We start from the raw sequence: 27,188 nt of genomic DNA, 5'->3' as shown, positions 1-27,188 counted from the left end.
ATTATCACCGCCAAGTCTGAAGATGTCTCCCACAGCTTCCACATATATCTTCCTCTACTTGTATCACCCATTCCAACAGCACATCCATGAAAGGCTAGAATTGCTGTCACTCTCTATGTTACATGTAGGTGTTCACATCCTATTGGATAGTTAAGTCTAAAGTATGCATTCATAAATCACATTGTGTCCTTATGTCTTGCCACTGGTGAAATACACAAAAGAGTTGGAGGTTGTGCCTCACTGTCTGGGGCATCTGAATTAGATATGAAAGTCCCTGAGCGTAGATACTACAATGTACTGTTGGTTGGGCCTTTATCTATAACCTGACCTTGGGTACTGCAAAGAGAGAAGGGAGTGTGTGTGGAATTACACAAACACTATTCTCCTGTACAGATATGATGTAATATACATTATATACATAATAAATAGTGGCATATACAGTAATGTGTGAGGATGGTCAAAAATCCCTCAACAGCGTGGACTAGTTTTTCTGCATCTGTTTGACACAGGACATTTTTGAGATGTTATGTAAGTGAGAGAAGGCGGTCCTAGACATTTATTTTAATTGAGAATCAAAGGATAAATCGCGATCAAAGGTGAGTCCCAAATTCCTGACTGTTTCATTGAAAGCAAGGGCAATGTCATCTAGCGCAGCTATATCATTAGATAATGTATCTCAAACCCTTGATCAAAAGCTATTAGAAGGTCATTAGTCACTTTTGCCAACATTTGATTCATAGAATTTAATGTTGCCCTCAGACCAAAAACGAAATATGTTTTATTGCAATCAGCAATAAGGTAAAGAGTTCAGTGTTTCACAATAGTTGAGTTCATAGTTTCGTAATCCTGAGTCTTCAACATTTAAAGTCTTTTCGTTTTCATCACCCTGTCTTGGGCAGCCTAGTGGATGCTGTTCACATATTTCTGTGGGGTCTGCACACAGATTGTGTAGGATGCAAGCCGCCATTATGACCATGACAACAATGTCAAGCTGTGTGTTTTGCAGATCTCTCACTCTCCTCCACTGACACTTAATTCTCCCAAAGGTCTGTTCCACATCACTCTAACAAGGTTTATCTGTAGGTTTATGGCCTGTTCCTCTCCTGTCAGGGCCCCATATATTGTCATGCTTCTGTGTCACAACAAAGGGGTAGGCAATCTCACAGTAAGCATCCCCCAACAGCTGGTAGTCTCCCATCTTCTCCTCCCAGGTGCTGTAAAAGTTGGAGGACCTCCCTGGTGGTCCTACAAAAATGTCCTCGAATCTCTCTCTCTCATTAACTATCCCCTGTAGGAGGAAAGAGTAGAAAGCCTTCCGTTTCAGATGATCGGCCTTTGGATTTTGATGTGACAGCCATCAATTGCACCTATGATGTCATTAGTGCCACAGAACCTTGCAAAAGCTGCAGCAGATGCTCTCTTCTCACAGTTATATGAAGGAGGAAGTGAGCGAGCAGAGTGTGCAGAGCAGCTCCATTTCCAGTAGGATTTCCCATTCTGTGTCCGTCTTGAGCACAGGGTTCCTGGAAGGTGACTGCAGCAAAGCAAATCTGTAAGAAAACAGAAATAGTGAGAATGAGGTTTATATGAAAATGTTACCTTCAGAAGATGACTTTAGAACGTTGGGGCTTTAAGTTGGTTTTAACATGAACTATGTAGTATAAAGAGGAAAGGAGACAGGGATGCATAGGCGATAGGTTTATTGTGGTGCAGTGTGTGTGTTTGTGTTTTCAAGTGTGAGAGTGTGCAGAGATAGGCAGTATGCACAGTATGGGTTTGAAACCGTAGGTGAAATGGACCTACATTGCATTGTAGCCAACTAGCTCGACACCTCTTTATCATACACAATTTTGAGCTGTGTGGTATGTTATTTTAATGAGCAAGACATAGACTTACAGCATACGCCGTTTCTGCTGATGGTGTTGTGGTAGCTCATGTAGTAACAAGTACTTCCAGAACTTCTCCGTCATGGCCCACTTGTGCGCAAGGAATTCCAGCTTCATTGAACAGTAGTTAGAAGCCTTTGGCTGGTGGGCTGAAGGCCTCTGCTGGCATAGGCCACCGGTCTCACACCACTGTCCGTCTCCTGTGAGAGGACCACTCCAAGGCCACCAGTGGCGGGCTGAAACAATAATTCAGGCCGGGAATTTGACACCATCCCAGGCCACTGCCACCCTGTTCATTTAAACCACCAGACTACTAATCCTGTAGGTTAAACCTATTTCTTGATGTAACGGGTACCAGACTAGTTATGAATTTGGCCTCTTTGTTCATTTAGAAGGAAATTTATCCAGATTACAAAATACCAAAATAAATCTGTCTGACCAACAAGTAATCTATCCGAACACTGAGTCTGCTAGCCTGCTATTCATTGATATTGTAGTTTAGGGTACACTTAGACCTAACATACAGCAGAGTCCATAAAACTGAAAATCTGAATTGCTGGTCAAATTTGGGGTTAGATAAATATTGTATCTCAATCTCTAAATGATTGTGTTAGCTTGTCATATTCTAATATTTTGCTTTTTTGCTTTTTTAAAACTTCAAATACCATTTTTTAAATCATTTTTGGATCCCCATTAGCTTCCATAAAATGGAACTTATTATATGAAGCTAGCTAGCCACACTGAGTATTTTGTGTGTGTTTGTTTTAGTAAGTGTTTTTGACTGTCCTGCTGCTCCCTTACTGGCGAAAATGTCTGTAATTTGACCGTATTTTACTGTATTATGCTGCTTCTTCTGCCAAGGCTTTTCTTTTTCTCACCCTGTCTCTGTCTGCGCCACCTTTCCTTGTCTACTGTTGACTGCAGTCCATTTTGACTGATAACACTTTCAGAACACGGCTCACGCTGAGATCTCCACTGGGTTCAGTGCACGGGCGTGCAGGGCTTTCCAATATGCGGTGCGGTGGAGGTTCATGCAGCACCACTGTGCTCTGAACATTGTGATTGAGCCTGAGCAGCGCGCTTTGCTCGGCAGTTGCGCGGCGCAAGTCGGCAGGCCAGAACAAGCGTCAGGCCACTGGGAAATGTCCCAGTGGCCTGATGGCCAGTCCGCACCTGACGGCCATTATAGCTGGCGTCAAACTCTAAAATGAAAGGGCACTAGAAATCTGCATAAGTCAGCACTGGGGCCGAAACCAATTTTGAGTTCAAGGCCTTGAAGCTTTCCTCACACTAAGGTGTCCAGGGAGCATCCAGAACCTGCCCTGACCCTTCCTGAACTTGGTGTTTGCCAGCTCAAACACCAACCAATGCAGAGGGCCTGCCAGCTTGGCAAAACCCTCAACAAAGCAACAATAGTAGCTGGCAAAACCCAAACATGAGCGCAGCTCTGAACAACCTCAATTTTCTGTCTGTGGAGACTCCCTGGCTTGAGATGAAATGCACCAAGTAGCCAACCTCACGTTGAAAGAATGCACACTTTTCAACTTTCGCTTTAAGGCCTTCCTTTTGGAACCGATCAAGCACCAGTTCCAGCCTCTGCAGGTGCCACTCAACAGAGTATAAGAAGGCAAAGATGTCATCAAGATAGAGCAGCAAGGACTAACCCCGCTGATCGCTGAACATCCTCTGCATCAGCCACTGGGAGGTGCCTGGTGCCTTACATAAACCAATAGGGATGCAATTAAACTAGGAAAGGCCAAAGGGGCGACATAAGGCGATTTTGGAACAGTCCTGCTCAGTCACAGGAACCTGGTTCTAACCACTGGCCAAATCAATGGTGGAGAACCAGCGAGCACTAGAAAGTGCATCCAAGCTCTCATCAATGCGAGGCAGGGGGAAGGTGTCTGTGGCAGTTGACCATGCCACTGGGCTCTACCACACACAGCCAGAGACAAAGGTGTCGCTTTACAGCACTGATTGATCCTCTGTGGTGCAGGTGAAGGTGGTCTCCCAGCCCCCTCGCCTCCACATAACCCCATCATCAAGACAGGGACAGGGAACGATCTGGCCTGACTTACTGCCCCCCCACCCCCAGCCTCCCTACTCCATACAGGCCAGGAGAGGAAGCCAGCCCACACACTGAGGCTCTTCGGGGGTTGAGCAGGTAGGCGCCACCACGGGCTGCAGGAACAGGAGCAGGAGCCTCACCGCCAACCTTGGAGTAGGTACAGCAGCAGGGGGTGTCGGCTTAACCGCCGACATTGAAGTAGGGGCAGGGACCGCCGGTTTCACCACCGACCTTGGGGCAGGAAGAGGAGCAGGGTGTGCAGGCTTCACCGCCGACTTTGGAGCAGACAGCGGCGTAGAGGCCTGACCCGGGGAGGAGACTGGAGCATGCGTCGCTGTCACAGCCGACATATCCGGAACCGGTACTACGCCCTCCACCAGCTTTACTGCTGTGCAGGGACGGAAGCGGAGCAGCGCTCACCGCCTCCTTCTGCTGGAGCAGGAGTGGGCCCCGACCAGGCCATTAGACGCTCCATCAGCGCCGTCTTCCTCTCCGCCTGCTTCTGGAGCACCTCCAGCCGCCGTCTGTTCTCCGTTGCCTGCTCCTGGTAGGCGGCCACTAACTCCTCCGCCACTCGGACCAGTGCCATGTCCTCCTGTGGGTCCGCATCTCTTGCTGCGTGGAGCCCCACATTGGGCGCCAGTGTGGCAGTTGACCATACAAAGGTGTGTCAGGATTTCACGGATGTCACGTTTTTCCCCAGGATTCCAGGGACAGAAGACACAGCACCAGGGAGATCTTTAACAACAAGAATCGCAGTGATATAAACATCGGAAGTGACACTGGCTTTGAATTTATTTTAATGTTTTGGAAAACGAGTGCAGGCTCCTCACACTTTGCTGTAGAGGAGGGGCGGGGGCAGTATTGAGCAGCTGGTCAATAGTGGAGAAAAGTACTGTTTCCAGCATTCTATGTGATAAAGTACTCCTTTCTCGCCATGCGTACAGCTCTGTTATAAGCAGTCCCAGCTTCTTTATATATATATTATAATTCATAGTGGAATGTGAGTTTAGTTTTCCTCCATTTTCTCTCAGCTTTCTCTTGATCTCATTAACAGTGTTATTATTCAACCATGGGGTTCTCTTTTTGACTTTTAAGAAGAGCAACGGTATAAACACAGTTGTTCAACCATGTCATTGAGATAGCAGTCCTGACTTTGTGGCTCAAATGTTCTCATTAGCAGATAGCTGCAACCCCTTCCTCTCCTGTTTGTCTGGCCAATTGATTAGCTTGGAAGACAGGACTCGAGCATTGCTGCTTTACCAGTATCATCACTGAGCCAAGTACACTGTGCGACATGTTGGAGCAACGTGTTTACAGTTCCAGACTGTAGTTTTTTTGCCTCTCTGACTTTTCTGTGTGCTGTGTGTGATTCCTAGAAACTGAATTAGAACACTGTCTGCAGGGCTATACATCGGGTAGCACATGTGGCTGAGGGGTAGAGCGGTCGTCCTCCAACCAGAAGGTCAGTGGCTCAATCCCAGTCTTCCCCATCTGCATGCCGAAGTGTCCTTGGGCAAGATACTGGTCCCCGAATGGCCCCTCATAGAAAAAAGTGCTGCCCAAAGATCCTCTGTATGAATGTGTGTGTGAATGAGTGAATGGCAAAACTGTACCGTAAAGCACTTTAAGTGGTAATCAAGACTAGAAAGGTGCTATATAAATACAGACCATTTACACGTTCCAACAGAGCTACTGAATGTGTTAATTGGTCACTTGTCTACACAGTCCATAAAAGAGGGACCTTATTACATCAGAGGTAGACTTTAGTGTATGTGACTACTTGATCCATAAATAATGTGGCACCTAAAGCATATTTTTTATGCGTTTTCCTGAAATTATAAACTAGGATAAGCTATTCATCCATCCATATATACAGTATACTGCAAATCCTCTTAAGGGTTGTGAGGGGAACTGGAGCCAATCCCAGCAGACATTGGGTGAGATATGGGCCCGAACAGGTTACCAGCATATCTCAGGGCCAACATACAGAGACAGACAACCATTCACACCAATGGTCAATTTAGATTCCCCAAACAACGTAACACAAATCTGCTTCTCTCTGGACTGAGGGAGGAAGCCGGAGTACCAGGCCAACTCCATGCAGGAAGAACCTTCTTGCTGTGAGGTAACAGTTCGAACCACAGCACCACAATGTTGCCCTGAGATAAGCTAATTTGAAATCAACTCAACAATGTACTGGCACTGACAAAAGATCAGTCAAGGAATGTGAGAGATAGCATCACCTGTCGTGGGGTCTGTCTTATCCTCAAGTAGAATTAAGTTAAATAAATTGATTAAATCTGAGAGAATTAATTACCAACACACATATCTTAAGGACTTTGATGCAAAATTATATGAAATACATCTACCTTTTACTTTAAAATTCATGTTTTTGCCATATATGCATTTTTTATACAAATAAATGAATATTATACAAATATAAATATACCTTTATTCACACGCTCCCTCCCAAATATATATTTCTGTCTTCTTAATCATTTCAAATTAAAACCACTTTTTCTTTCAGTAAACACATTTTATTTGGTTTGGTAGCAAAATCAGCACCTCGGGACAACAGTATGACGCGGACAGCCTCCTAAGGGGTCAAACAGTTTCAGTTACAGGACACGCACAGGGAAGACATACCTACTGTAGCAGGCAATTTTATGACATAGTTAACCAACAACACTGAAGCATTGTTTTAGTACATTCACATTCCTTTGACAAAGCCACAGTCCATTTGATGCAACACAGTTTTGATTGTAACAGTGTATGGAATAGCTGTCACATTTCAAGGAAGTGTTTTCTTCATATTTGCAATTTGCCCAGTTTTTCTTAATCTCACTTTCTAAGACACAATCTTTTTAGTACAGACAGTCAGACATCAGGCATCAGATCTTAAATTATTTGGTCCCTTCAGATCTTTGCGTTCATTTACTGTTTCATGTTTAGACTCTATTGGAGAGTGAATGGCAAGCATTTTACTTCAGACTTGTGTATTACGTTACTTTGGGTGAGGGGTGAACTGTGAGTATAAAACTACCGGAGAGGCAGAGGAGATCATAGCAGACAGGTGGCTACACCTCTAGACTAGACAGCTCAATCCTCAATGACCTCGGAGGACTCAGACACCACTTTGCCATCCTTGGTCTCGATCATTTTGATCACGACATTCTTCTTGGTCTGGGAGGTGCTGTAGCCGCCCGAACTGCCGCCACTGAAGCCGCCAGCGCTGCTGCTGCTGCCATATCCACCGCCATATCCACCGCCATATCCACCGCCATATCCACTGTTAAAACCGCTGGAGTAGCCACTGGAGTAGCTGCTCTTCATGTTGTCCATGGGGAAAGCATTGTAGCTTGCTGTTGAAGAAGGAGAGGTTGGAGAAAATGTGTGGAATCTGTTAAAACCGGAAAAAGCTCTGTCAAAAAGACCGAAATCTCTGTCAACGAAGGTGACTTACTGCTCTGTTGAGAGATGTTGATAGCCTGGATGCCAGTCGCCAGCCTGTCTTCCTCTCCCTCGAGCAGTTTCCTGTAGGTTGCAATCTCAATGTCCAGAGCCAGCTTGACGTTCATCAGGTCCTGGTATTCTCGGATCTGGCGGGCCATGTCCTGTTTGGCTCTCTGCAGGGCATCTTCCAGGTCCCTGATACGGGCCTTGGCGTCCTTCACTGCAATTTCACCACGCTCCTCAGCCTCTGCGATCTGGGCCTCCAGGTTGGCGCGCTGGGAAAAGATTTTCAAAAATGAGACTTTGTCTGCCCTCCTGATTGTTTAATGAATGTGTTTAACATGGGGCTGCATTATATAATATAATACACTGGCTAAAAATGTCATTGTGCCAAAACCCTTTTTCCATACCTGTCCCTTGACGGAATCGATCTCTGATGTGAGTCTCTGGATCATGCGGTTAAGGTCTGAGATCTCTGTCTTGGTACTTCTCAGGTCATCTCCATATCTGGTGGCGGATGTCTGCATCTCCTCATACTAAATGAACATCAGCAAGACAAGGTATTGTTCAGTATTTCTGATGAGGTTGAAAAGGTTTTCGCAAACCCCATTTCACTTCACTAAATGGAAAAAAGGATCCATGGATATATAAAATTGCTCATGTTTTATGAGAAAAATTCCATTACCTTGGACTTGTACCATGTCTCTGCTTCAGCGCGGGAGCGATTGGCAATGTCTTCATACTGTGCCTTGACTTCAGCCACAATGGAGTCCATGTCCAGGTTACGGCTGTTGTCCATCTCCACAACAACTGAAGTGTCCTTGATCTGGCTCTGGAGCTCATGCAGTTCCTGAAGAAGTTAAAAGAAAAAGAGAAAAGGAGAGATTAGTCAACCCCAATTTACTGAGTAAATCAAGCTACTGCACTTCCAAGGGTGGGGCAAGAGGTTAATCAAGATGGAAAACAGATCTAGAGAAAAACTCTGGATTTAGCAAAGTAGAGACCTATTCTAAATAGACACTACAAGTGTCATAGGCCTGCCATAACTGAATTAATCAGTCAGAAAAGGTGCTGAGCATAGAGGGAAAGGATGAAACGTACCTCCTCATAGATCGACCTGAGGAAGTTGATCTCATCTGTCAAACTCTCGAGTTTGGCCTCCAGCTCAACCTTATTCATGTAGGCCTCATCGACATCCTGGCAAAAACAAGAAAAAGAAAAGCATTGTTTATACATCATAACATTCAAATCTTCAGTGGAAGAAAAGTATCAAATGCTGAAAGAAACTGCAAATGAGGTATGAGATTTGTAGTTGAGTGACTCATGATGCTGACCTTCTTGATGAGGACAAAGTCGTTCTCACACTCTGTGCGCCTGTTGATCTCATCTTCATACCTGAGAGGGGAAAACAGAAATTGGTCATGCTCCCATTCACTTCTGAGAGTTTATACACTGATGTAACACTAGGAGGCACAAGTGGTCCACTCCCAACTCTTGAACTCCTGTGGGACATTAGCCTCAAATTGTGTGTTCACTCAGGGCCCAGCCTAAGAGGTGTTACTGACATGTCTCCCTAAGGGGCTTCTCAGCTGATATGCTCAATTTGTTTGTGCGCAACTAACAATTATGTGGGGCGCTATGTACCTGTTTGTGTACCTGAGACATGCGAGTCAGCATGCACACATTTATGCTTGTCTAGACTTATGTGTAGCTATAGACAGCTGTGTTGACAGCCCACTCTGTAAAATGAGTTTTAGCTCCAGACGTATGTAATGTAATCGCTGTTCAGAACATGCCTTCTCAGTGTTGTAATTCCCACAAGTTTGTGTGATGCAAGACAATGGACAGATGTAGGGAGTAGTCCACATAATGATTTACTCAGTGTACTGCAAGGCTTGTCCTGAAGCTCAGATCTAACTTGAACTGTTGAACATTGGTCTTGATGTTGAAAAATCCAATGATATTATATTTATGAGCCATTTGCCTTTTTTGCAACAAATACAAAGGCCTGATGACACAAAAATCCTCACGTTTGAAAACACTCACTTGTTCTTGAAGTCCTCCACCAGGCCCTGCATGTTGTGCAGGTCAGCCTCCAGCTTCATCTTGTCGTTACCAAGGCTGTCCAGCTGTCTGCGCAGGTTGGCGATGTAGGCCTCAAACATGGCGTCGATGTTGGAGCGGGTGGTGGTCTGCCCCTGCAACAGGTTCCACTTGGTCTCCAGCATTTTGTTCTGCTGCTCCAAGAAGCGCACCTGATGGCCACAGAGAGATGCAGGGAGAGACAAATGTCATTGGATAAGTGCAGGGCTCAAAACCGCATTCGTTCAGTGAGAAACTAATTAGTTAAAAAACATTTACAAAGAATCGATGACCTACACACATGTAGACTTATTCCTACTCATTTCTGATCAATGAATGAAATTTCCTTGATATAATTTCACTTTCTCTTGTTATAACAGCCTTGGGGTCAACATTACCATGCCTCATATTCATTCATTGTCTACAGTCTTTGTTGGTCTTATCTATATTTGTGATCTGTAAACTGGCTGAGTTTCCACACTGGCCGTACCTATCCAAAAAGGAAGGCCTACGTGACGCATGTGCATCCTGACAGGGGGCAGAGAGGAAGTAGAACGCGACGAGGTTGGAAAACACCAGTGATTGAGGAAAAAAGCCAGTTAAACCCTCTCTTTCCGTGTCTTCCTGTTTTTGTGCGTTGAGGGAAGACAAATGAAGAGAGGGACAGAGGAGGGGTGACGCCAAGTTGCATCCGCAGGCAGATGCAGAAGAGTAAATATTTAACCACTAGAGGTGTGATGACGGAAAAGAACAAAGCAGCAAGTGGGGGGGGGGGGGGGGGGGGGGGGTGTGAAGAGGCCATGTAGCAGGTGAGCATATAGGACGAGGGGAGGTAGAGACTTGGTGTATATTTTCTGAACAACAAATGTGAAACAGTGAAAGCAGATGTAACACAATTACAGAGTTCAGTCACATCCAACCATGCCCTCATTTGAACATGAGTAAATACTGATACAAGATAACAGATCAAAGGGTTTTTTTCCCTTCTGGGAAGTATGCAAAATCCACTTTATCAGCTTTGCAAAGGGAGAAAGAGAGTTGATATGGAGCCAGTCAGCTGGCATTGACAAGAACATGAAACCATCTGGCCTTTTTAAATATTAACCCACTGCAGAGGCCTTAAAGGACAAAAACACCTGTGACTAGAACACCAATGCTGGCCTATAATGCACATTTGAAAACTTAACAGTAGGTGTTTTCATTCGCCAAATGAGCTCTACTTAAAAAGTGTGTCACGGCCAAAGAAGTCATGTTTTGTCATGAGGGTAACAATATCACTAAGTTATGACTGTGTGTGTGTGTGTGTGTGTGTGTGTGTGTGTGTGTGTGTGTGTGTGTGTGTGTGTGTGTGTGTGTGGTGGGGAGGGGTGGAGGCCACAAGGCCAGCAGATAGAGCCACACCCAAGCTAAGGGAGGGACCAGTCCCAAGGTAACTGGTATCGCAAGCACCGAGCTCTGCCCTGACACACCCTTAGCTTTCTCTCTCTTTCGCTCTCTTTGTCTTTCTCTGTCTCTCCTTTCTTCACGTCTGTTTTTCATCACTATAAAAGGGCTGTCTGAGCCAAAGAGATAGAGAGCCTAGCCCTGAAGTTTGAGCACATTCAATCTTTTCTGCCATGACTGCATTTGTGGGAGGTGACGAAAGCAGAGAGGGGAATAAATCAACTTTCTCAACGCAGCAAAAGTGAGGAAATCAGCATTGACGAAACATGTGGCCAACATATGGACCTCGATATCAGATATTGCATAACAATGTCACAGCACTGAAACTTTTTGACGACACTTTGAATGAGTTTTACATCCAACTTAAGCTACTCCTGTTTGAAGAGGAGAATCCAGCAAAGGCTAGTGCCTGATTAACCAGAATTTCCTGGTGCACACATCGAAGGTAGGGTCCAAAACCATAAGACCACTTCCTAATTGAAAACGGTCTCAGAGTTTTGGACACCACTGTATCTGCCCTATATTACCTTGTCAATGAAGGAGGCAAAGCGGTTGTTCAGCCCCTTGATCTGCTCCTTCTCCTGGGTGCGGACGACTTGGATGTTGGGGTCAATCTGGAGGTTCAAGGGGGTCAGCAGGCTCCTGTTCACAGTCACAGCGGTGATGGGGGCCTGAGCACCCATGCCACCACTAAAGCCCATTCCCATACCTCCGCCGCCACCCATGCTACCTGCATAACCCATTCCCATACCTCCGCCGCCACCCATGCTACCTGCATAACCCATTCCCATACCTGCGCCACCCATGCCTGAGCTCACACTGTAGGCAGTGCTGCTGGTGATGCCAGGTCCTCCAAAGCCCCTGTTCTGTCCTCCTCCATAGGAGCTCTTGACACTGTAGCTTCTGCGTGAGACATTGCTTGGTCCAGAATAGGAACTGCTGCTGTAGTTCCGTGGAGCAGAAGAAGACTTCACACTAAACGAACTGTTCTTGTAGTTGGCCATTCTGAAATCTGGAGTGGACTTGTGAGCCTGGGAAGGTCAGACCGAAGGGCTTGGATTGCAAGGCAGGCAGGCAGAGGGGAGAGACCAGAGTGGGTAGACAGAGAAGAAACTACTGAGGAGTTTTAAAGCCTGATGATGTGGGAGGGGCCTGGGCCGAGCTGCCATTGGCTGCAGGGCAGGATGAGAGAGGGAGGCAGGGCTGTAACTTTACACCTCCATGACACATTGTCCAGACACTCAAAACCATTACCTGCGCTTTCTACATGTGCTTCTCTGTGTTGTTAAAGAAAACCTTATCTTTGGCGAGGATTGTCGAGCAGTTACATTTCTGTGTGTGTCCAGTCATGTGAAATTACTCAAACACACCATAGCTGATTCAGCAAGTAGGATCTGGAGGTCTGATTACGTTTTTCAAAGCAAAATAACTAAGCAGCAGCTATGGCTCACGAAAAGTGTGTGTGTTTGTGTGTGTGTGTATGTGTGTGTGTGTGTGTGTGTGTGTGTGTGTGTGTGTGTGTGTCTGTGTGTGTGCACGTGCACGCTCAAAGCTGGTAGGTTTGGTTGGTGGGTTGTTGATAAGATTCATGCAGGTTTACATTAACGTGTATGTATAATGCAATGATAAGTTGTGCATGTGTGTGTATTGAGGGGGGTGCTGCTGATTTTCTTTTGGCACATACGACACTGAACGTGGAATGTAAAATGTGATATAATGGTGTTTAATTAATAAGAGTAAATTTGATAGAACTTAACATTTATTGTGCCGCAATTTTCTTTCCCATTCCCGTCCTTCCTGTTACTTCACAATGTTGAATGTTTCATGCACAGTAATAATCAATAATATAAGATAAGATAATCCTTTATTAGTCCCATGATGGGGAAGAGTCAAAAGGGCGTCAGCAAGTAGAACGTAACATGCAATACTTAAGTGTGAGGAATATAAAAAAAATATATAAAAATATGAATGTAATGAAACTAATAAATGTATAGTGTAAAGACAGGGAAATATGTGCAGTGCGAGAATATGTACAGTGAATGCACATGAAACATTGATATTGCACAAAAGCAGCTTTTCCCAACATGTTTTATTCTACACTGTTCATCCAGGAACACAGTCTGTCCTCCTGTCTTCTGAAAGGTATATTTCATAATTTTGTGGAATGCACTTATCTACTTTGTTGCTAGACTTAAATGATTTTATATATACCACGCTCATGTCTGTATATGTGGCTGCAGCCAGGGGCAGTGCAACAGGTTAGACAAACCAGGCAAACCTGAGTGGCAAATCATATAAGTCCACAGCATCGACAATTGTGTTGGGCCCCCCAGGTTGTTTTCTTTTGCCCGGGGCCCCAAAGTGAAATGGCACTGGCTGCAGCTATTGTAGACCGACTAGCACAGTCCACCAGTTTTCATGCCTATATATATATATTTTATTCATCAGTTATATGTAAGTTATATATACATCATCGAAATTACAGCCTACAAGTGTTACCACAGTGGTATCCAACAATACGGTATTTTGAAGGGGTGTTCACATTTTTTGGTGCTGGCTGCTGCAAGAGTATAATACATACCACATGTACTGCTCTGTATGCTCGTATCTGCAAACCAGGTGAAGTGCTCTGTCCATCTGGATTTCATTACTGTTGAACACGAGGTTTTTTTAGGTTAACGGCACTGAGCCTGAGGGTTTAAAGAACAATGAACACGAGTGTCAGAGTTTATTAATGCTTACATATGACTGCCAGCGTGTATTGCACTTTACTCAGGTGACCAAGTTATTCTCTATGAACACCTCTCTATAGTACAACACTGATGCATTTACACCAGTGAAAAATTATAAGACTATCTCTGCAGGCATTCCTGCCTGTCCTGTAACTTCGCCATTTGTTTCAGAACATGCTGCATGGTGAAAATATAGCAGCATACATGTCGGCTTAACCCTCAACAGTCCTTCCACCAATACCCACCCAGCGTTCCGATCCTCCCTCGTTCATTTCCTCCTCCAGTCCCACACCATGATGACTCATACGTCTTGGCATTACCAGTCCAGCCCCCTTCCACCGTGCCCTCTCTTTCGTCTCCATCTTCTCTAACCTTCCTCCTTTCCCACTAGTGGCTCTTGGCCTCATTATCGCCATGGAAACGTACCGAAATAAAATACACTCCCACCTCCTTTCAGCCAAAATGGATGCCAACTCAAGAGCCAAGCGTTTGCTACCGCTGTGTGCAGAGTTGTAAAGCACAAAGGGCTCACTAGATTATCTGAAATAGAGAGAAAAAAATAACACGTGGCAATGCTGATAAGATGTTGTGAAGCTGAATTTAAGCTTTTGCCACATAAGGAAAATTTGATTTAATATTATGAAAATAAAGATGTGAAATCCACATGACTGAGGAGAAGACCATTTATCATCACCAGGTTTTTGAAGGAGGTTGATTTAAACCCACATGAACAGGCACAGATTGTTCTGAGAGCGCTGGGAAGTTAATTGAATCTCAGTAATCCCACCATGAATTATGAAAGATGTTTTGGATCCTATGACTCTCATTACTCTGGCTGAGCTACAGTCTGTTGATATTTTGAAGAATGAAGCATGTTTTTTCTGGGACTGTATTAATCACATAACTGACTGAAAAAGTTGAGGGATAAAAGGTAAAAACCCTTCACTTCTTACTTTTGCTGGAAACGGTTGTTGTGACTAACAGTATTTGAATTAAATCATTTGGTCGGACGTTAAAACCCCTCTTGCATTCATCAGGGGTGCTAACAACATGAATAAAGCGTTTTGCCGTTGTATCCAATGTGTGTAACAGCATTCTCTCCTGCTTTAGTTAGTTTTACTTTTTGTTTCCATTTACTATTTTAGCAATATTCCTATTATTTCATCCTTATTTATACATTATAAATATATTTACTGTTACTAAATCCACATGTTAATTGCTGCTGGAATAAACGCTGAAGGACTTTTTAAAAATAAACACTGAAAGACTTTTTTAAAATTTCCTTTGAAGGACCTATTACCCTTGTGCAATTCTCTGATGCTCATTCATGTGCAATATCATATTGTGACAAAGCCCTTTGCTACTGTGGGTTTCCCAACAACAGGCAGACGGCAGCCACTCACTAGTTTCATAGTTTTTATTCATATAAATCAAATTAACAAACATAAATCCCATTAATCCACATAAATCGGCCCGGGCACATAACCTCTTTTCGGTGGCAGCTCAGCTCAGCTCTGTCTCTGCTCCATGTGTCTCTCCTGTGTCTCTTCTCCCTGTGTCAGCTCTCTCTGCCACCTTTTAACCAGGGGCAGTGATGAGCCAATTAGACTCTGCTGTGCTCATCACCCTCCCTGGTACAGCTGGAGGTGCTCTGATTCCATATCACTGTAATTTAAGGTCGTTACTTTACTGTCTGGTTTTATATTAAATTTAACTATGCTTGTTTTTTAATGGACCAAAGAGAAGCAGCACTATTAACTTTGTTGTATACTGCGCATGACAATAACGGCTTTTTTCCTCTTCCTCTTCTGGAGATATCAGAACATTTTAACACTTTGTCGATTGTCATGAATTTTGTTTTTAAGAATGAGCAGTATGACAGATGCAGGCAGAGTTATGTTTCTCTGAAGATCAACGTACACCGAGAAGGGTGATGTAGGTTACTGCAGGTCACACGGGAGCCGACATGCACACTCAGATATCAACAAGGCCTCGTGTGACTGGGTGACATGTTCTTTGGAGCATTTTTAAGTGTTATTATTAGAAGTTTGCAAAATACAGGCCCAGGTCTCTACACTGCTCTCAGGTCCAGACACATAACATGTCACCTGAAAAAAATAAAATAAAATGAGAGGATTTTTATAAGTTTGTTTTGTCTAATTGAAAAAATATTTGAATTTAGGCATTCCTCCTTATTATATCATGAATCAGCCTTAATTTGCGCTGCAAACTACCAGGATGTTATGTCTAATTGACATTTGCTATGTGCATGGGGGGTAAATGTAAACATGAGACATCACAATCTGTAGTTTTTAGAATATCAAAGATAAATCCAGCTATCCCCAATGCTCTACAATCAGCTACCCACTGATTCCACAAACGTCAGTCTGTCTTTCTGTGGAATTAATATCTCACACTGTTCATCTTATTGGCTTCACTCTTTGCATGTGTATTGTTCGTGGCCGATGAAAGTGCAGTGCAGAGTTTGGTGCGATTTGGACACAATATACTGTCAGTATTAATCAAAAATGAATAAAGAGAGAGTCAGTGGGGATAGGGCAGTGTGCTCAGTTAGTCTGTGGAACCTGTTTTCTCCAATGTACTGAGATAAAATCGCCACCAGATCCTTTTGATAATATGATCTGATACTGTTTGACAATTTCTCTTCAAAGTAAGTAAGTTCTGTTGTTGCCATGCTTTATATCAAGCTGGATTTCAGGGCTTTTATGTTGAAAAGTTGTGAACCCTGGGTCTGAAGATTGTGTCGAGTGCTTGACACACCTCTGAAATAGCCGACATAAGTTAGAATGATTTACTGATCTGATATTAGCTTTTCATACATTGCCTATTTGAGGCACACACATGAACAGTAATAAGGCAAATTCATACCATAAAATCTTCACTGCAGATAAACCAGGTAGGATGTACATGAGGTTTTCTAACTTCACTCTGCTCCATAGACTGTTTCTAAAAAGCTCTGCACACAACATCCAACACACAAACAAGTGACCGAACAGAACATTCCAAACAGGCAGATTCGGTAACATCTCTGTATCTGTGATTAGGTTTACAAAGTGTGTAAAGTGTCATTTACTCTGCAAACGGTCTTATCAGAGTTTACCTGTCATTCATTCCATTCACCTCTATCAGTGGCGATGAGGATTTCATCAGGACCAATCACATGCTTGCTGTGATTGTCACCATTTGCCAATCCAACATCAATAGCCTGATGCCGATACTGTATCTGCGAATCATAAGCCACACAGTTGGCTGATATTTCTTGTTTGACTGGGGCTGAGTGCCGGCAAACAGGATTACAGCAGGTTAAATGAGTGTACATGGAGACAAACCTTTACACTGTGTGCACACCAACTTGGATAAACATCTCAGAGCACCTCTCTCTGTCACAAGGAGTCTCTGACTGAGTGTCACATGCTATTGTAGTCTGTGTGTGGGTGTGTGTGTGTTTGTGTTTGTGTGTGGGAGGAAGGCAGTCTGCGTGTGTGTTGATGGGTGTGACTCTCTCTCACCACAGTGCTCCATTCAGATATAAAAGACACATTGGGTGGAGGAACATGTCAACATTTGTTAATCATCATATGAAACTTATCTAAATCTCAGGAATAACTTGTTCCGTCACTCCGCTAAACTGTTTTATTAATGTGGGTTATAATGGGTGTCTCTTCACACAAGCATTACTAATCAGATCTGTCACCTGACGACTGTGCGTGGCTGATTTTTACTGGACCGCGTGTTTGTGCTCAAGAATAACTTGAAGGTGCTGTCAGGAAGGTCCAGCAGCACCTTCCTGACAGGATATGCCACGATCACCATGCACTTTGAACAGCCCTTTGTGTTTTAAGGCCTCATTGTGTTGCAGTTGAACCGTCCATACCATTAAGTGATGAAAGATGACCCTCTCTCCTAGTGCACCGACCTGTTTTGCTTCACTTTCCTCAGGAACAGCAGGTTATGTGGGATTTTCTGGGTAAATATTGGATTAGAAAGTAACCTCCGGTAACTTAGTGTGAGGTTGACTTTTCATTCAGTGATAACATCATGTAGATTTGAGTCTTTGTATTTTTGCATCGTTACTTCATGGTTGCATGGGGAGTTTGATCATCAGTAAAATAGCAACACACATTTCACAGATGTCAATCATTTAAGTTATCCTTTTAAAAACATGCTGTCTTTACAAAACTCAAACACATATCACATTCACAGTACTACTTAAATGATTCCTTGTGATTATACTTCTTACACTTACTGTAAAATAATCAATACAATAATGAATACTTAAATGTCTATTTTTTTCCTAATGACTCAATATTATATGACTTAGGTTCAACTCCAACCCAGGCATTGACCCTTCTTCAGTCTGCCTTTAATTTCTCATTAATCATAGAGGTACAGATGCAGAGAAGACAAAGGACATGTTAATAACAATAATAATAATAATACAACTTTATTTATACAGCACTTTCCAAAAACAACTTTACAAAGTGCTTCACAAACGTAGAAACAGAAAAAGTATGTAACAGAAATCTACGTAAAAGCCATATTGACTTTAAACAAGATTTGTAAGAGGAAAACAATGTACTGTAGCTTGTCTGATTCCCAGTGGAAGGTTATTTCATAGTCGTGGAGCCCTTACAGAATAAGCTCAACCACCCTCAGTTTCATGCCTTACCTTGGGAACCAAGAGCAACAGTTGATCTGCAGATCTGAGATCACAAGCAGGTATGTACGGGATTAGAAGGTCAGTGATATAAGAGGGGGCAATGCCGCTAAGAGATTTAAAAACTAGTAATACAATTTTGTGTGACAGGTAGCAAGTGCAATGAGGCGAGAATGGGGATGATGTGTTCATACTTTCGGGTTTTTGTAAGAACTCTGGCTGCGTTTTTTTTGATCAAGTTGGGAGACAGTTGATATATTTCTGGGGGAGTCCTGCAAAAATAATGAGTCAGGGTAAAGGCTGGAGACAAAAGCATGAATAACAGTTTGTGCATCACTGAATGTGAGAAATTATCTAATTTTGGCAATAGCTGATTTGATGATATTGTTAAAATGTTTTGAGAAATTCAGGTCTGAATCAAAAACAACTCCCAGGTTTCTGGCCTCACGCACGGTAGATCCTGGGACCCTAAAGAATCATTTACAGCATCCCTGTGGGATTTTGGTCCAAACACCAAAACTTTGGTTTTAACATTGTTCAGCATAAGGAAATTGCAGGACATCCATGACCTTATGTCTGCCAGACAAACTGTGAGTGAAGACTTTGAGAAGAGGTCTGATAGATTTAGAGATAGATATATCTGGGTGTCTGCGGCATAAAAATTTAAGGAAATGTTTGATTACAGATAACATGACCCAGTGGTAACATGTTTATTGAAAACAGTAAAGGACCAAGAACAGATCCTTGAGGAACGTTGCATGTGATGTCTGAGAAGTTGGATAAAGCCTTTCCAATCGATACACAAAAGGATTCAGGTAGGATTTAAACCAGTTAAGAGTAGTCCCAGTCACGCCTTCCCAGATTTCAAGCCGATTAATTAGCATACCATGATCCACAGTATCAAATGCAGCAGAGAGGTCGAGCAGCACCAGAACTGTACAAAGGCCGGCATCTGAGTTTATCCTAATATCATAGGACCTTCAAAAGGGCAGTTTCTGTACTGTGATCCATTGGAAAGCTAGATTGAATTTTTCAAACAATGAGTGGACACTCATGAATGAAGTGAGCTGTGAAAAAGCTATTTTTTCTAAGACTTTGCCAAGAATTGGTCATTTTGATATGGGTCTATAATTATCAACTTTGTCTATGTCTAGATTTTAGTTTTTTTAACAGCAGCAGATTTAAGCAAAGTAGGAACTACAACAGAAGATAAAGACTTATATATTTAAATATTAAATAAATATTGTTAAAATGTCAGGGGATAAAAGGGTACAAACTTCATTGGTATTCTCCACCTCCACCAGTGACTCTGACGATCCTCCCATCAAAACTTTGAGTGGCACCCAAATTACTCTGGTTAATTCATACAAGTACTTTGGAAACTTTCTTGACAGCAGACAATAAATTTTATCGTCTTATTCAACATTTAATTCAAAACAGAATAATTGTCTTCTGCCAACCATAAATCTATCATCCACAGTAGATTTATGGTTCTATTTATGGAGATATTCTGTATTGTCAAGCTTCTCCATCAACACCTCAGCAGTTAAACTCTGTATCACAGTGCAATATGTTCACAATATGACAACTTTCATACTTATTGTTTTCTATATGAGTTGGTTGGATGGAGATGTTTACATTCAAGAAGAACGTGTCATCTCATCTTATTTATTTATAAAGCTCTACTAATGAAACTTCCAAACTCACTTCTCTTCTCTCATATAAAACTAGTCACTACAGTACTGACACTAACGTTGGCAGGACAAGGTTTTCTGCACCTTTTAAATACAAAGAGCTGCAATCTGTCCTACAATCTGCACTCTTACATTCCCCTTGGTGATTTTATATCTTTCTTATCTTATCATTTTTTTAATGCTGTCCTCGATGCGTTTCATTTATTGACGCTTTGTTGTGTTGAATATATTTGCTGATTGTAAATATCTCTTGTCATTCTGTTGCCTGTGTGCACCAGCATGCATGATGCCGGGACCCTTGAACTGACCTACCAACAGAAAATGGAATGCACTTTACAAATAATGTGAGATAATGGCTAAATCATTTTAATGTCATAAATGTCTGTGTAAGTGCATGATGCTTTGTGTTTTTTTCATGGGGGTTGGGGAAATGAACTGCAATATAACCAGTGCCTACCCATAAATAGGGTGTTTCCACAGGTCACAGAGTTTTTGATATATGAAGTAACCCTCATGGTAAACTTAAGAGAGCAGACAGTTTCTTTCCCACTAATGTAGTGGCAACAAACATAACGTGCATTCTGTGTAATCCCATGTTCGTCATCCAGTAACATTCAGAGTAGGAGTCAGATGTCAACCAGCTATTATCAGCCCTGTTTCATTCAAGCATAGCCAATGAAAAGCTGCTGGTGCTATTTATCAATTAAAATTTCTGACCCAGTGTTGTAGATTTAAATCTTAGGTTACAGGGGAAATGTTTGGGTTTTAAAAAGTATAGAAGTATAAATATTAGAAGTGCAAGTTGCCCTGTCAATCAGGTGCAACAGAGCTAAAAGAGTTTGATGTATATGTCAATCAGACACATTACGGACATTCCAACACTGTCCGGACAAGTCTAATCAGCCTCAATCACTGAAAACACCCGTCACCCATGAAAACATCCAAAGCTAACTAGTCATATAGTTAAACTCCTTAACTTGCACCTTAGGGTTAGCTCCCAGTATGTGCAGCATCAGTCTGTTCCCCAGCAGTAAATCTTATATCTTTAGATCTGAGTCATCCTCCACACCAGACACTCTTATTTCAGCCATGCCTCTCATTCCTGCCCAAGCTCTACACTAGTACACTGAGTTCTGCTTATAACTCCTAAATGACAGCTATGTGGTTACACTGACTTCCAGGCAGGTAACCACTCACACCTGGGGGAGACTGCAATGGGGTTATATCCATCTAAAACAAACCAGCCACTAGAATCCCTGCCCAAACAGAAATTGTTAAACCATGCAATAGGTACAGCATGCCCATCAAGCTTTGGATTCATTGGGTTGAAATGACAGTGATGCTTAGAATACAACGAGCTACGTGGAAGGGTTTTTTCCAAAGAAAAGTAAATGAAATGGTTTGTTTGTTTGTTTTAACAATTCGTTCCAATCAATAGCATCCATCAATCCATCCATCCATCCATCCATTCATCCATCCATCCATCCATCCATCCATCCATCCATCCATCCATTCAGCTATTCCTTGGGTTATCTGGGCTTGGGTCGCTGGGGTAACCGACAAAGCAGGGTATCCCAGATCTCCCTCTCACTAGCCACGCTTTCCAGCTCTTCCTAGGGGTTACCCTACCGGTCGGGCTGTAACCAGGAGGCATCCTTATTAGATTCCTGAACCACCTCTACTGTCCACTTTTGACATAAAAGAGCAGCATTCTACTCCAAGCTCACCCCAGATGTGTAAACTCTTCCCCTTATCCCTGAGGCTGAACCTGGCAGAGAAAACTCTGACACGCTCAGTTAACTAATTTACTACTGTGAAAGTGTTTCTTCCACAGAGCACATCAGCAGCAGCAGTTACAGTCTGATTTTCCAATTTTCTTTGTCATAATATAACACCAGGACTGGCTCAACACTGTTTCTTTAGTAGATTGTCTGCTACATGGATCATCAAGTGATGATCAGTTTTTATCAGTGTCATTGTGCTTTTGCTTCAGACTTTTGCACGTAAAGTGGCTAGTAGAATTGTACCAGGACAAGCAAGACAAGCAATGCTTGACTAGTTAAAGCTACAAAAAAAATTGTGATGAGTTCCTGAGATACTGAAGTGGATGCTCCTTACATCCCAGAGGAGTGAATTAACACGATATTGTATGTATTGTATTAATTACACAACACAAAATTGTATTATACTGCCCTTTTCTGGCCTTTATACACTATTGGCTACTTATGTCTAGCAACAGTTGTTATCTATCATTCCTCGTTAACAAAGACTGGGGCTTGTAGAGCAGGAGCAGGATGCTCAACAGCCCTGCAGGGTTCCGTCAGGCAGATACAGTCTCAGCCTGCAGCATTTTAACCACATTAATGCTACAGCTTGATGAGCCAGCTATCTACAACTGATACAAATCTGGTAGTTGTAATGTAAATTATAAATGTCATTCGCAGCATTTTTCTCTACGTCTCAAAACCCATTGTTTTTTTTTAAATGATTAAGAATCCTAAGGCTTAAGTCTGCCCGTTATTTTTGTATCATAAGTAATGTGCAACTATAGAAAGTTGGACAGTCATGGCAACAGTAGCTAACTAAGGGTAAGCAAGGCTTGGAGAACAGTAAATTTTACATTTTGAAAAGGTAGAATGGAGGAGAGAGGCGAGTAAGGTTGCTGGATGATGAACATTTAAAATCTCTCTAACTTTCTGTGTGCTTTTGGCTTTTTAAGACTGCACTTTTTTAAAACTCACACGAATCCCCATGGAAGCCACTTCTGTAAATCAGCGCTAAAGGATGACAAACCAACTATAATCTTCATTTTTCTACCTCAGTTCCAACTCCTGCCTGATATTTATAACTCTTTCACAGCAGTTTGCACAAACAAAATACAATGCAGATATAAAAATGAAGAGGGAAAAGAGTGGGAGGAGACAAAAAAACACATATTCCATGGAAAAACCTGGTCCTACTCAGCTCAGTGGCCACACGCCCAGTTTACTAGTGACCACAAACGTTTGGTTCCTTATTTGATTTTCTGTCTGCTGCTCTTTCCTTCCTCTCTTTTTGAACAGCAGCATGTCCTGGTATATAAAACAAAGACTTTACTTGTAGCTTGCGTTTGTGTGTGTATGTGTGTGAGTGGTGAGATGAATCACACATGCATTTTATTTCAACTGTCTTCTCCGCTTGTATGAACACACACACATCCCATATGGCCCTCTCATGTTTCTCACAGTGCGTTTCCTCAAATGATCCCTCTGTACAACTTTTTTCCTCCGCCCACCCTCCATGTCACTATACCCCCCTTTTGCCACACCCACGGTCGCTATGGCAATGGGGATTACCGCAGAGTAGTGATGACTTTGCCAGATGCATACGTGTGACTGCCATGGAAAGACTTTGGGCGTGGTTGCCATGGACAACGGAGGTACATTGAACCATACAATGCGTAATTATGTATGGAGCGCAGTTACAGTAGCTGGCGTATCCATGGAAACACTGCCGCATGCGTGTGTCACTGGAGATTTGCGAGTCACCTCTCTTCCTGGCAACGGACTGGACAGACAGGCAGACTCATTCACAGGCGTAGCTCTCATGCAAAACAGATTCCTGACCATGTACTCAGGCTCATACTTTGAGTCTGAGTGCTCCTAAGCTGAAAATGTGAAAAAATTGTGATCGCTCTAACAGTCCCTCCTGAGTGAAGAACAATGCAAAGACCAATGAACAACAGCAGAGACTTTAAATAGAAACAGGAAATCACTGTGTGTTTTTTTAAGCTGTACCGATTAAGTCGGGTTTTTTTAACTGAGTTCAAGTACAGAAAAGTTTTGTGCGATAAATATGTTTCCAAAGTGCCCCTTAAAGTAGTCCCTGTTGATTTAGCTGGTGCATGTGGATTCAATTACTCACATGTATTGAATAGATCGTCAAACATTTCATTGATTAAAGACAACACTGAGGAATGATCTGCCTTTTGAACTACATGAGACAGCAGACATTCTGAAACGTCCCTCAGGCTACAAACTTTCAGTGAGACAGAAAGCAGTTGTGTGTCTTCTGCTCCCCTGGTGGTAGCTGTCTGTGCATGTGGTTGGTCTGCATGCTACTTTTTTTCCCCCAGGTTTGAGTGAATCCAGAAATCCTTAAACTAGATAAAGGATTACAGTGCTGAGTGTTATGCAACTCGGCAAAAGGCTGACTAATACTTAACAGTATGAACTCTTCTGCAAGGGCTTATGGTGAAGGCAGTTTTTAGACTGGTGTTTGCACTTGGATTAAAACTTATTAAAAGGACAATAGAGGTTACAAAAATCATGTAAAGATGCGGTTTGTCAAGGAACTTAATCTTTCAATTTATAATTCATAAGACAGTTTTGTTCAATTTGATTCATGACAATGTGTCTCCATGAAGTTATAATTTAAAAAAGAACAGAAGATCTGCAAATGATGATTTCACAATTTGCCAATAACTATGTACATGAGATCTATATTATATGAACTATATTTATACGAAATATCATCTAAAAAGACAAAAAAAATGAAAGGTAAAACATTTAATCCGGACCAAAAAGATATTGGAAAATAGAAAAACTATACAAGACAGTATACATGATTGTATAAAGGAACTACACATCCCATAAACCCTCTCTTGTGATTTTTTGCGATTAATCCCTCCTTCTCACTCGCTGTCTCTTATACTTCCTTCTTTGTGTGTGTACTTAAGTAGTAAAAGTGCAACTCTCCTAAGCATCATAAACTTGAGACAACCACCCCAATGGAGCCCCAGAACAATACCAGCAGTGTGTTTGAAATGCCAGAGCTTTACATCCACGAGGCTCCGTGGTGCTGAGAAAGAGCATGGAAAAGGCAAGTCACAGGAAAAACATTGGAGTCAAGCCTGGAAAAGTGAATGTTTTGGGGCTTGTAGAGAGAAAGCTCAGTGGAGCATTTTAGAACCTGGTAGGGATAAGTGACACCCACCTCAACAAGTGGTAATTATCAGCCTGGGACTTTAGCTCCAATCCTCGTGCTGCAGCTGAGTGCAAAATGTTTCAGATGTTTGTTGAAACCTGTGGATGGGAGGGCAGCTGTGTTGGCATTTGGGAAACACACATGCAGTATGTTATGTATTGGCTTTATGAGGATAGAGTTTGTTTCTGTCTCTTCCTCCAAGTGTGTGTGTGTGTGTGTGTGTGTGTGTGTGTGTGTGTGTGTGTGTGTGTGTGTGTGTGTGTGTGTCTCAATAATTATGCGTTTGAACACCTGTAATTACAAGTGTCGTGTAAAATCTTAATAAGGGACAAGCATATCTGTTCATAACTGACAGCTGTTCAGGCCGCATCCTGTATGATTCATGACCCAGCAATGCTACTCATCAATATGTGTCAGAGCTCCATTCATTAGAAAAAAGATACCATATCTTATCTTTATGGTGTTAATACACTGACGTATCTTAGCATAGCTTGGGCTGAGGTAGGGCTTCGTGTGAAGTGTGAAACATTGACGATAAACTCCCTGACAGATTACAAGTTAAGAGATCTGCCTACTTCCACAAACGTCTGTCTAGTGGAACACATATCACATCTTATCAGTGTGTCAAGTTATGTGTGATTTGGACACATTAAATATTAATAACATTCGGCTAAACTACAGCAGTTGTTGGCTACTGGGTCAAACCGCTTTTCAAATTCGCTGCATTTTGATATTTCATCATATTGGGCTGTCACAGATATTCACAAGTGCTGATCTAATCACTTCCTCTTGAGTAACAAAAGTAAAAGCACAGTGTTGCTTTTTGCCACACTGGTTTATATCAAGCTGAATTACAGAGCCTGTATTTTGAAAAGTTGTGGACTTGGGTCCGAAGATTGTGGTGATTGCTTCACGGACTCTAAAAATTTAAAATAAAAAATTATATTTTAGCCACACACATTTACAGTAATAAAGCAAATTTTGTTCAATTTTATTAAAAAGCACTGTCTATTAAATCAGTGCAAAAGAAGAAAATCAAGTTGATCATGGCTGCGTAGTGGCTTCATTGCAGTTAAACCAGGTAGGATGATCACAAAGTTTCTAACATTACTCTGCACCTTAGACTGTTGACTACATCCACCACACAAACAATAAAAAGTGACCATATATGGTAGAACTGTTTGAGGAGGACTCACTAATGACAAGGAATAATTCTGAAGTAGCTCCAGAGCATCAACACATGCAGCTTTAGAACAGGCACTGCTCTAGTTTAATTAAAGTGCTTTGCTGAGTCCAACTCTGAACTGAATGAACCCAACTACTGGAATAAACTGCAAAACAAATAAAAGTAACAGACACTTTATGACTTAGATAAACATTAGATATTTTGTGAATGTTTTAATTAGAGTGTCTGTGTGTGCTTGACACTGTTATGTTGGGATGTTGATATTGAGCCACTTTTACAGGAAACATCACATGCTGTAAATAAACCCATATAAACAATATCATGTAGACTTTCCCTCTAATGAGGTTGCCAATCATGTCCGTGTAGTGACCTCACAGGCATTCACATAACATCTCCTGAGGTCATGTGTTCATTAGACATATTTATGTGTTTGTGACGTGTTACCCTGGAAACCATACGTTTTGGTCACTCTGTGCTGCAAACACAAGTAATGACATTCCTCCCACGCCCTCTACTGTAGCTCCACCTCCCTGTCTAGCTGGCAAGCAGTGATTGACCGAAAGGCCTCACACTGCTCCCCATTACCAGTATTGATGTCATGATATTTAAATTTAAAAAAAGATTCACAGAGGAATACAAGCAGCACTGTCTAGCAGAGTTGTGTTATTCTGCTCCTCTTACATTGATGAGCATTTTATTACTTTTGGAAATTCCCAGGAGCCTTTATTACAACCCATGGTTTGTCTATTATGTTATGTCATGATATTTTCCCCTACGTTTTAAAGAAATCTCTGTCCATGTGACCTTTGTTTACACAAAATATGTCCGTCCAGAGGAGAAGACAGAAAGGACTACAAACAAGCATTCCAGGCCAGTAGGCGGCAAAAAAAGTCTACAGCAATGATCTGTGAAATACTAAGGTATGTTGGGCGAGGCAGACGCCTGTCGGAAATATGGTGCACTACTGTTCACTTGAATTGCTTACCAAACGTAGAGAA

The 27,188-nt window shown here is 42.3% G+C and overlaps 1 protein-coding gene across 3 annotated transcripts; it reads right to left on the bottom strand.

Moving 5' to 3' along the window:
* Positions 1 to 6,478: 6,478 nt before the first annotated feature.
* Positions 6,479 to 12,054, bottom strand: LOC117764907 (keratin, type II cytoskeletal 8-like). 3 transcript variants are annotated; one of them, XM_034591061.1, is made up of 9 exons: positions 11,727 to 12,054; positions 11,463 to 11,678; positions 9,457 to 9,665; positions 8,745 to 8,805; positions 8,512 to 8,607; positions 8,096 to 8,260; positions 7,821 to 7,946; positions 7,421 to 7,685; positions 6,479 to 7,319 (listed from the first exon to the last, which is right to left on the bottom strand). In XM_034591061.1, the coding sequence occupies exons 1-9, from the start codon at positions 11,937 to 11,939 to the stop codon at positions 7,057 to 7,059; spliced, it is 1,614 nt and encodes a 537-aa protein (XP_034446952.1). In that variant the 5' UTR covers positions 11,940 to 12,054; the 3' UTR covers positions 6,479 to 7,056. The 3 variants fall into 3 exon arrangements, with proteins under 3 accessions (XP_034446952.1, XP_034446951.1, XP_034446950.1); XM_034591060.1 differs by having other exon boundaries at positions 11,463 to 11,686; positions 11,729 to 12,054; XM_034591059.1 differs by having other exon boundaries at positions 11,463 to 12,036.
* Between the last annotated feature and the right edge of the window lie 15,134 nt (positions 12,055 to 27,188).

Source organism: Hippoglossus hippoglossus, chromosome 7 (assembly GCF_009819705.1).
Source record: "Hippoglossus hippoglossus isolate fHipHip1 chromosome 7, fHipHip1.pri, whole genome shotgun sequence".
NCBI lineage: Eukaryota > Metazoa > Chordata > Actinopteri > Pleuronectiformes > Pleuronectidae > Hippoglossus > Hippoglossus hippoglossus.
This window is presented reverse-complemented; position numbering and strand designations above follow the sequence as displayed.